Consider the following 11943-nt stretch of genomic DNA (forward strand, 5'->3'; position numbering starts at 1 on the left):
AACCTCTGCCCCAGATTTTCCACAACGGCCTGTTATAGCGCCACCAGGAGGCCGACTTTTGAAAAACCCATTTGTTAATATTACTCCTCCAGATTCTGTCCAAAAATCCCGCAAATCGTTACACAGTATCTCTATAGTCATGTGTTCAAGACGGATCTCTCCGATATTTCATATTCCATCCTAATTGGCTAACATTGGCTTGTTGCAGGCTTGTTTGGAACAAAAAGCCTCAAATCATGAACACAGCGTGCAATTTACATGAAATATTTTCTACTAGGCTGAGGAATTGGCCTGTTATAGCGCCACCAACAGGTGGATTTTTGCAAAACACATTTTGCGAACAAAATGCCTCAAATCATCCAATTGCCATCCGAAGAAATGCCACCCTTTTCACATTGGCCTGTTATAGCGCCACCAGGAGGCCACAACCTGACCTGCCCTGGTGGAGACCTGTGCCCGCAGAAGGGCCCTTTATCTAGTTTAGCATTTTATTATTAGAATTTATAATTTAGCATTTTATGTAGATAGCACTCTATGTATCCTCACTGTACAGATAATCTCCAGGGTAGACGAACATTTGCATAAATCTCTGTTTTGTGTAGGCTACAGCATTTGTGTCCTTCCCCCTTTGCCCAAATATGGACCTTCACACTGAGGTCATCAACATGAGGTCATCAAGCCTTGCCCAAATATAGAGTTTCATGTTTGGATCAACTGACACTATTTGTTATTATTATTAAACGTTTCAGTAGAGGATATGTTTATGTGCCAGACGATGGAGTCAGCGATGGGCCGTGCTTGTCATCATTGCTTAGAGAGCGTCGTCACTTTGTGATCCCACCAACCCCACAACCGAACGTCGCCTGAGAGATAGAGAGAGAGAGAGAGAGAGAGAGAGAGAGAAAGGACATGGTCAGGTATTTCTCCAACAGCGCGGACATCGGAAGTGCGTGGGAGCACGTCGCCTCCGCCTTCTGGCGGCGGTACCCCAACCCCTTCAGCGCGCACGTCCTGACGGAGGACGTGCTGCACCGGGAGCTGACGGCCGACGGCCGCCGCCTCCTCTCCAGGCGCCTGCTGACCAAGACCAGCCGGCTGGTGCCCCCCCGCTGGGCCGAGAGGTTCCTGCCCGGAGGCGGAGGCGGCAACGGCGGCGCCGACAACGCGTCCCGCTGCGTCGTCCACCTGCTGGAGGACTCCGTGGTGGACCCGGTCTCCAGGAGCCTGACCACGTACACCACCAACGTCAGCCACGTGGCCCTCATGAAGGTGGAGGAGCGCTGTGTGTTCCGGGCGTCCGAGGAGGAGCAGCCCTCCTCTTCCTCCACCTCTTCCTCCTCCTCCACACAGCTCAGACGAGACGTGTGGATCTCCTCCGGTGTCTACGGCTTCAACAGGGCCATCCAGGAGGTGGCGCTGGCACGCTACAAGGCCAACCAGAGAAACGCCATGAAAGGGCTGGAGTATGCGCTGTCCCGGCTGCAGGATGGAGGAGGAGAACCCTCCTCTGGGACGGACACAACGATGAAGGATGAGGGGTAACCGGTAAAGGTTCGCTTCAAAACACCCTCGTCCTCATTTTTGTCCGCCGGCCCGGGGTCTCTGACCTAAATGAATATGAAATTGGGGGTAGGGTAGGGGGGGTACTCGAAATTAAAAAGGGTCCAGAATCACTGAACTAAACTATACTGGAACCCCATCTACACCGTACAATCCTCAGTGTTAAAATGTGTACACATGTCCCGAAGTTACAGACCTGTAAGTGGTCCAAACGTTGACCACCACTTATTCACCATAACCTGCGGGTAATATGGGAAGACAAACTTGCTGCTTATAGGACGACATTGCTGTATATGGAAGATGGACATTGTCCAACTGTGGATTACAGTGAAGGGACAGTTTCGCTGCTTGTCGGCCGACTCAAGATGCCAAGGAGTGATCTTGTCGTATAATGGAAACATTTTTGTTTGATGGGGGGGAGGGGGGCAGAAAACAGCCATCAAACAAAAATGTTTGGTGAAACCATGTTGTGACTCCCATTGGAAATGCAGAACACACAGGCCACAAGTGTGACTTAGGCAAAGAGATTGTATATAAAGAGGCGACACTCCCATTAAGTCCCATAGTAACAACCAGTGCCCAGTGCCTCCGCCATATTGGTGTGATGACGCAACTTCCGGTTGCTCTAAATAACATTAAAAAGTCATTTTCATTCTATTCTACTTCTAATATTATCCTTCTACAGGACTGGTCTGTGTTGAACAGCGAAAAGGTATTATAAATATGCATGCTACTTAATTATTTACTCATTATTTATCATATTTATGAATGGATCAAAGCTGAAATTACTTTAGTAACATATTCATTCAGAATATGTGCGTGAACGTGCATGGGCGTGGCCTATGCATGTAAACTGCGTCCAAAATTGAATTTAGTGCAATGGAAAGGAAAATATATATAACTACAACCATTATAAAGCATTATTGTTTGATATAGCCTACATGAAACCTTTCTCCCCAGACAGTCAGAACATCAAGTCATCTTTATTCATGTGGCACATTTATAAACAACACTACAACAGTTAACCCAAAGTGCTTTCCAATGGGTCATGACCAAAATGATAGGCCTATTATACTGTATGCAGTCTATGATAATATGTAACAGCAATGGTGATTTTCACTGTGTAGCATTATTTGGGTGATCAAGCCAGGCCAGCCTAAACGGCTATAAGTGATCATGTGCCCGAAGACTTTGCTCACTTTGCTAAATTATTTTTGATTCGTTTAGAGCAGACAGCAGAGCATATAGTTATATGAGCAGGGCCATATCCAGTTATCACTGGATAAGTAGCGTTCTGACTACAGTCTTTGGAATTACCACTAGATGGCGGGAGCGGCAAGGCAAAGCACTACCGCTGCGCCATCTAGTGGTGATTCCAAGTATTATCTTTATATAGAATCTCTTTGTCTTAGGTGTGAGGCCTATGCACACAGAATAACTTCCTACTTCTGGGCCCCTTCCCTACTTCACAGGTGTTACAGATGTTACTAATTAACCGATTCCATGCCGTTACCATATAGGCATATATAGGCGGTACCACGAGGCCAGTGAAATGCGCGACATAAACAAAGAGACCTCATCCGGCCGACCATACTATTAATTAATATTCATAGCGTGTCCTCAAATTAATGTTTTATTAAACTCTGAGCATGGTCCTTTGTCTAACCAGACATCTATAGGAACAACATGCTATCTATAAAAATCTTCTCGTGATCAAGAAAAAAAACATACATGCATAGCGGTATCGGGGGAAAACAACTAGTGTACAGTACATCACAAACATGGCAGGGGAATATATCGTATACCAGGAAGCAACTCGGTCTTCTTCGGCAGACATCTCTAAATCAGTGGTTCTAAGAAGTATGTCGGGAGTGGCTTATTGTCGCTATCGGGCGGTAACACACGGGAGTCTGTCCTCGTTACAATGCGCTAGACCCCTGGGAGATGGAGTCTGTCCCCGTAGACCCCTGGGAGATGGAGTCTGTCCCCGTAGACCCCTGGGAGATGGAGTCTGTCCCTGTAGACCCCTGGGAGATGGAGTCTGTCCCCGTAGACCCCTGGGAGATGGAGTATGTCCCCGTAGACCCCTGGGAGATGAAGTCTGTCCCTGTAGACCCCTTGGGAGATGGAGTCTGTCCCCGTTACAATGCGCTAGACCCCTGGGAGATGGAGTCTGTCCCCGTAGACCCCTGGGAGATGGAGTCTGTCCCCGTTACAATGCGCTAGACCCCTGGGAGATGGAGTCTGTCCCCTTTACAATGCGCTAGACTCCTGGGAGATGGAGTCTGTCCCCGTAGACCCCTGGGAGATGGAGTATGTCCCCGTAGACCCCTGGGAGATGAAGTCTGTCCCTGTAGACCCCTTGGGAGATGGAGTCTGTCCCCGTTACAATGCGCTAGACCCCTGGGAGATGGAGTCTGTCCCCGTAGACCCCTGGGAGATGGAGTCTGTCCCCGTTACAATGCGCTAGACCCCTGGGAGATGGAGTCTGTCCCCTTTACAATGCGCTAGACTCCTGGGAGATGGAGTCTGTCCCCGTTACAATGCACTAGACCCCTGGGAGATGGAGTCTGTCCCCTTTACAATGCGCTAGACTCCTGGGAGATGGAGTCTGTCCCCGTTACAATGCACTAGACCCCTGGGAGATGGAGTCTGTCCCCTTTACAATGCACTAGACCCCTGGGAGATGGAGTCTGTCCCTGTTACAATGCGCTAGACCCCTGGGAGATGGTCTGTCCCCGTTACAATGCGCTAGACCCCTGGGAGATGGTCTGTCCCCGTTACAATGTGACTGACAGACGTAGCAACACCTACCATCAGCTCCCAGTACTTCCCGCACTGTGCCGCACACAAGCTGTGCTACTCATAAACAAAGTCGAGAGCTACCCGGACCGGTGGTTCTAAACTTTCTTTTTTAAATTTCTCTGTTTGAAATGATTTTAGTTGTTTGAGCGGTGCAACACCGCTCCTTTAAATGGCTATGTGTGTCCTTACTACGTCCGTCTGTCTGTCAAGAGTAGGACCTATTGACCCCTGCACACGCACACGGTAACTATAACAATAAAAGTATAGTTGCACCGCTCGGTTTTTATCTCTGGGACCCAGTCTACACAGCCGCACGGGTCCATTTGGTTCCATTTGTACACTCTCAGATAGAGACCTGTTAACGTCCTCAAGGACCCCATGTTGTGAACCAGTGTTTTAAATGACCTACACAAGCAATACTCTGCAAACTGCAATGCATGCTGAGAGGGTGCCTATATGCGTCTGTTCTGACATGCCCTGTTGGTCTCTCATTTAGGGAAGACAAGAGACTCAGGTTTACACGTTTGCTTTTTAATGAATTGTGGTTCCAATATACCACAAGAACCAATGTTTTAACACTAGCACGTCTGAAGTAAAATCAGACAGACGTAGCATATGTGCTTAAATTCATATTTAGAAAATGTTTCAGATGTCAAAAAAATCTTGAGATGATGTAATGGTGATGGATGATGATGGCCATGGAAGGGGAACCTTCTGAAAGCTTCACGGGCAAAGATAATCAACTTCAAAATCTAAAAAAAACAACGGTCAAATTGACCTCTCAGACATGCTAGTGTATGACGTACACAAGCAGTACTCTGCCAACTGCAATGCATGACATATTTTTTGAGTGGTGCAAACCACTCCAACAACTGGCTTTCTTAGTACCCGTGTGTGTTTGTGCCTGTACGGGTGAGCATGGTTGCTATGGTTAGTATGTGACGTCACTGACATCACGTCAGAGAAACACTGTTGAGACTGAATTCATGCGGAGAGTACTTATGACACAGATGCTTTCCTGGTTCTAATGTACAGTAACTATAACAATAAATGTGTAGTTGCACCACTTAGTTCACACGGGTGTGATTTTTATTTTTTGTGGGGCTTTTTGTCTTTATTTTATCAACAGTCACCTCTCATGGGAACATAGGTACCAAAAAAATGGTAAAAAAGAAAAAAGAATGTGGCGTTCTGGACCATAGTGTTGTATATTATCTAGACTATACGGTAAATCACCGTCCCATTCGTTGTAATGAAGTCTGGTCTGGACAGGAAAGCGGTCACTTGGCGCCGCCAGCGGTGATGTTCTCCAGGTCCTGGATGCCGTTCTTGTCGATCAAGCGCACGCGGAAGGAGGGGAGGTTAATAGAGAAGCGCGTCCTGAGCTCCTCGGCGCACATCTTGACCAGCTGCCTCGCCCCGTCCTTGCTCAGGTCGGCCTTGTAGTGGCGGTCGAGGATGGCGAGGACGAAGGACGAGCCCATGCCGTGAGCGGAGAAGGGAGTCTTGGCCATGGAGCCCAGGTAGTCCATGTAGTAGAGCTCCGGGGCCGGGCGCCCCTCGTCCGTCTCGTCGTAGCCCGCCAGCAGCAGGTTCACGTAGTACGGAGTCCTGCTCCGGATGTACTCGGCCACGTTCCTCCGCGTGAAGTTGGCGGCGGCGGCCGGACTGAGCTCGTAGCCGTTCCTCATCTTGTAGAGCTGGACGTTCCTCTGGATGAGCTCGGCGAACTGCACCGTGTCCCCCGACTCTCCGGCGCACAGCAGCAGGATCTTCTCGCTCAGCTTGAACATCTTGTCGTGGTCCTGTTTCATCTGGACGATGCTGCGGCCCGCGGCCGTGTCGGCCGCGACCAGGACGAAGTCCGAGCCCTGTATGGCGATCAACTGTTCCATTGTGCAGAGTGCGTATCAGAAAGCTGTGAACGAGATTGGAGTACTTGTTCGGAATATGGATAAATAGGTGTAGATCTTATATGCTCCCTGTCTCGTGTGCTGGCGGTGACATCACAGTTCCTACCTCGAAATGTCTCCAAAAATAGAAATATAAAATTCCGAGTACAACTTATTCACTTGAGCTGTGTCCTTTCAAAGACCACGGTCCACAGTTAGAGGCTATAGAGAAGCTCTTTTCTCGGACAGGCCGTGGCAGATCTCGGAAACCAAGAACTTTCACCGTTGAAACCCATTGACGGGGAAGATCTCGGGAACCAATAACTTTCTCGGTTGAAACCCATGGGTTTAGATCGGGCTGAATCCTTGCCCAAATTTGGAGTATTACGCCATAGATGTCACATTATGATGTAATATATAACTGACGTCATAGACGGGCCAGGCGAGTGTCAGAGGCAAACATAAGAAATAGTGTTTGAGGAAACTTTTCAACTAACAACATGTTTGTTGAATGGTTATCCAGCTTGCCTCCGCAACATCTGCTTCTCGGTCCTCAACATAGCTCGGCAAGAACGCTGGGCGTTGTTATTATGCAAGTACAGGCCTATGACTCGGGGATGACGTAACACACACCACCACTGCACAGTGGTTTGATTTGGGGGTCCCAGAGGAATTGCCACTACCTAGCGGCAGTCGTCCTCAAACTCTTGCAAGTCAAGGAAGGACCCCCAAATTGATAGCCTATATGTTTTGTCCATACAAGCTCACAATGCGTGGCATTGTGATGTGTTTTTCAGTTGAAAAGCTTTAGCGCCTCCCCGGCGCCTCCCCTGGTCGAATATGGAATTATATTTCCACACGCACAACTTCCTTGAAAAACAGGGAAGCGGCTGACTAACAACATGTTTGTTGAATGGTTATCCAGCTTGCCTCCACCAAAACACAAATAAGCTCATGAAGCGAGTGAGAGTGTGATCATAACTTTCACCCCGGTCCTTGCCTCTTCGGAATCGATTTAAAAGCCCAAAATGGGCTTCTGATCTCATTCAGCCATACATCCCAACCAGACCAGAGGTGGTCGACCCTAGACTCTGGAACGCCCTGCCACTACAAATTTGCTCTTTTCAGTCATTGGAGGTTTTTAAAATGTTAATAATAACACTGCACACTATAGTCAACCAGCTCAGTGGCCTTGTGGTTAGAGTGTCCGCCCTGAGACTGGGAGGTCGGGGTTCGATCCCCGGCCGGGTCATACCAAAGACTATACAAATGGGACCCAGTGCCTCCCTGCTTGACACTTAGCATCAAGGGTTGGATTGGGGGTAAGTCCCTGCGACATACTAGCGTCATGTCCAGGGGGTGTCCTTGTACATCAAGCTGCCTCACGCTACAGAAACAGGAGATAGGCTCCTGCCCCTATGGGCCTCATGGCTCGGCAAGGCTACTTACTACTTACACTATAGTCAGGGGTCTGGCATGACGATAGTCACAGATGACCGTGTCAAGGGGCCCCTATGGTGACACATTGTGAGCTTGTAGATCAGCTGATCAATCAATCACTACTTTTTTGTAGCGTACGGAACAGGCTGTGTTCGCTGTCTTGACACCGAGCTCATTCTGAGCGGCCTCCTGGTTATTCTGAGAGTTTCCACACTGCCGATGTTGAACCGCACATACACCCGTCCACCGGAGAGTTCCCTGGGGAGAAATAACCTCTACGTCATCCTCAGGCGAGCCCTCCGTCCTCCATCGGCATCCAGTGATCTAGCCATCTCTGTCTCTGTGTGGATTTGGGACATGCTGCTGACAACACTGCAGAGCTCAAGAACCTGATGTTGGATAGGAAATTGTGGAGGGCAGCGATCCAAGGAATCGCGAGTTGGTGTTGGTTAGACCTCACTCGTCTCGCAGTAACTAACTACTAATAAGTAATGAATAGAAATGAAAAGAAAATCATAAATGCTAAAAACAATACGAATAATGCTCCATTCATGAGTTTGGCGTGAAACGTCTTATCCCATGGCAGCTTGACCCTCTGCAGCCAACTCTGCAGCCAACGGAACCATTGTTGAGAGTCCTTCCTTTGGGTCTTGCGTTTCTTGGTTTGTCTCACTGTGATGTAGCCCTTCGGCCTCTCGGTCCGCAACATCTGCTTCTCGGTCTCCTTCTCGGTCCTCAACATAGCTCGGCAAGAAGACCACGCGTCACCAACGGTTACGATGCGAGGACGCTGGCCGTTGTTATATATGCAAGTACAGGCCTATGACTCGGGGATGACGTAACACACACCACCACTGCACAGTGGTTTGATTTGGGGGTCCCAGAGGAATTGCCACTACCTAGCGGCAGTCGTCCTCAAACTCTTGCAAGTCAAGGAAGGACCCCCAAATTGATAGCCTATATGTTTTGTCCATACAAGCTCACAATGCGTGGCATTGTGATGACTCCAACAACTGGCTTACCCGTGTACCCGTGTTTGTTCGTACCAAAAAAACGAGCATGGTTGCTATGGTTAGCAACCAAAAAAACGAGCATGGTTGCTATGGTTAGTATGTGACGTCACTGACATCACAGATATCACGTCAGAGTGAAGTACTTATGACACAGATGCTTTCCTGGTTCTAATGTACAGTAACTATAACAATAAATGTGTAGTTGCACCACTCAGTTCACACGGGTGTGATTTTTTATATTTAATGTTCTGCAGGATGAAACTAGGCCGATGGGAACACATGCTGCCGACTGCCAGGTTTTGGTTAAACGAGCGTTTAAATCGGTTGTTTATGCAGGGGTTCTCAACCCGTGGGTCGCGACCCCTCGGGGGGTCGCCAAATTATTTTGGGGGGTCCCCAAATAATGGCTGGAACTGAATGGCTGGAAAATGGAAATGAAGAGTTTAACACTTGCAGATAAGGTTCATGAAATAATCATTAACTAATGATTAACTAATACATTAGTTAGGCATTAGTTAAGCATTATTTCATCACAATTCATCATTAATTCACGATTAATTCATCATGAATTAACTGTAGTTAGTTAATCATGATTCATGGCATTCATGATTTCATTTATAGATCAGATTTTAGACCAAATCTATTCCCACGATGAGTGCTCATAGGCGGGTAGGGTTAGTGAGCAGACTCGGTCTCTCTGGAGGTCCTTCCTGGTTGTCCCCATGGGTCATTTTTCTCAATTCTATGCCCACGATGAGTGCTCAAAGGTGGGTAGGGGTCTGTCCGGAGCTCTCCCTGGTGCTTTATGGATCATTTTTGGACTCCCCCATTTTGCCCAAATCTATACCCAGGATGAGTGCTCATAGGCAGGTAGCGGTTAGTGAGCAGACTCTGTCTCTCTGGAGGTATTTTTTTCTCAATTCTATGCCCACATGGAGTGCTCAAATGTGGGTAGGGGTCTCTCCGGAGCTCTCCCTGGTGCTTTATGGATCATTTTTGGACTCCCCCATTTTGCCCAAATCTATACCCAGGATGAGTGCTCATAGGCAGGTAGCGGTTAGTGAGCAGACTCTGTCTCTCTGGAGGTATTTTTTTCTCAATTCTATGCCCACTTGGAGTGCTCAAATGTGGGTAGGGGTCTCTCCGGAGCTCTCCCTGGTGCTTTATGGATCATTTTGGACTCCCCCATTTTGCTCAAATCTATACCCAGGATGAGTGGGTAGGGGTCTCTCCAGAGGTCTCCCTGGTAGTTTATGGGTCATTTCTGGACATTATCATCATCATGAACTAGCTGTAGTTAATAGTTAGTTAATGGTTATTTGTACCCCAAAGTAAAGTGAAACATTTTCATCATGAACTAATCATGAACTAGCTGTAGTTAATAGTTAGTTAATGGTTATTTGTACCCCAACGTAAAGTGACAACATTTTCATCATGAACTAATCATGAACAAGCTGTAGTTAATAGTTATTTACACCCCAAAGTAAAGTGACAACATTTTCATCATGAACTAGCTGTAGTTAATAGTTAGTTAATGGATATTTGCACCCCAAAGTAAAGTGACAACATTTTCATCAGGATCCGTTAGCTCGCCATCCAATATGCACTGGGAATTTATCTGGGGAATTGTTGGGTATGGAGACTGTGTAGCCTCACATGGACCTGGGCTCCTCAGTGGATGGGAAGGGAAGCGCTGTCCTCTTCTCCATGTGAGATGCTCCAGGGGATGAAGAGGGGGATCACCCAATCTAAAAAAAAAACTGACCTATGGTAGATCGGACAAGATCCAATAGCATGTTATTATCATGTTTTTAAAAATTAACACCTTTTTAACTTGCATTAATTAGCTTAATCATGTTATCTTCTTAATCTGTTATTTTCTTTTACAATGTTTCAAATATTCACTATATTCAATGAACTGTTCCTTTTCCACAAAAACACAATGAAATTAGTTAAATTGCATAAAGTGCACAATCAATAGCTTTACAGTGTGTTTTGTGCAGTAACTGAGGTATTTATGACTCAAATGTGCTTAGTATCTCTCCCTGGCTAGCATCAGGTGAGACATGCACTAAAAATGTACATTCAATCACCAAAACCCAAAATACTCATGTACAGGAATAAGTGTTAAGATAACCATCTTTGTTCTACATTGCCTCACTCACCACTGATCAATGAATGAATGAATGGGCTCAGACTGCATTGCCACCTGTCTGCTCAGTGATTTGCAACTAGGGCTGTGAATCTTTGGGTGTCCCACGATTCTTGGGGTCACGATTCGATTCAAAATCGCTTTTTCCCCCCGATTCAACTCGATTCTCAATCCAAAAACGATTTTCTTTTTTATTTAAAAGCATTTTTTTTCCAGATTCAAAACGATTATCTATTCAAAATGATTCTCGATTCAATACATAGGATTTCATCACAATCTACTCCAGCCAACTGAAGTGACTATACTCAATACTACAGTAACTTGAAAATGACTGAAGACATGATGTTTACTGTGATTAGGGGGAGCTTACATTTCATATCACAAACACCATGTAGTGAAAACTCCTGTAATTGTAACCAGAAAAAAAAAAGAAAAGAATAATCGATTTTTGGAAATTATGAATCGATTTTGAATCGTTCAGAACGGGAATCGCGATTCTAATTCGAATCGATTTTTTTTGACACCCCTATTTGCAACACTCGCTCTCACACTGCTCTGCAAAGTTCAAAATTACACAATATACAAATCAGGAGTTGTCTAACAACATTAAGAATGTGGATGATTTGAATTGGAAGATTATGTTTTAGTCTTACCAAGCAGATTGCAAAAGATTGTTCCTCTGTGTGTGTTTACAACAACACATGAAGAACCAGCCATGTGTTCAATTGAACAGGAAAAGGACGTTTTCCTGCTTAAATACTGACGGGAAGTGGAATCACTGGTAGGCTGAACATAAACGCTTACAGGCTCACTGATTGGCCACTTAGGTTGGCAATCACAGAGCCAGGTAATTTTAACCCTTTGCAAAAACCTGTTAGACATCTTGTTTGTTTGTTTTTCCCTTTCATGTATATAGCTTGTTTAGCATTTTAATCAGACTTGTAGAGCAACATTTTAGATATATTTATATAACTTAAATGCATTAATTCACTGTAAAAATTCACTGAAATGAACGTATGTATCCCATTAACTATTTTTTAATTCAGCCTACCCAGGCTTCAAAGCAGGCAGCCAATTTACA

General features: G+C 46.2%; 2 protein-coding genes across 2 annotated transcripts; one reads left to right on the forward strand and one right to left on the reverse strand.

Annotated features, from left to right (window-relative positions):
- Positions 1-909: 909 nt before the first annotated feature.
- On the forward strand, positions 910-1542 carry LOC306919552 (PRELI domain-containing protein 1, mitochondrial-like; the record flags this gene model as incomplete). The annotated part of the gene is made up of 1 exon (XM_079532317.1): positions 910-1542. The coding sequence occupies one exon, from the start codon at positions 910-912 to the stop codon at positions 1540-1542; it is 633 nt and encodes a 210-aa protein (XP_079388443.1).
- Positions 1543-5645: 4103 nt separating this feature from the next.
- On the reverse strand, positions 5646-6260 carry LOC306919553 (proteasome subunit beta type-2-like; the record flags this gene model as incomplete). The annotated part of the gene is made up of 1 exon (XM_079532318.1): positions 5646-6260. The coding sequence occupies one exon, from the start codon at positions 6258-6260 to the stop codon at positions 5646-5648; it is 615 nt and encodes a 204-aa protein (XP_079388444.1).
- Positions 6261-11943: the final 5683 nt, after the last annotated feature.

Source organism: Electrona antarctica, assembly GCF_951216825.1.
Source record: "Electrona antarctica genome assembly, contig: scaffold_26, whole genome shotgun sequence".
Lineage (NCBI taxonomy): Eukaryota > Metazoa > Chordata > Actinopteri > Myctophiformes > Myctophidae > Electrona > Electrona antarctica.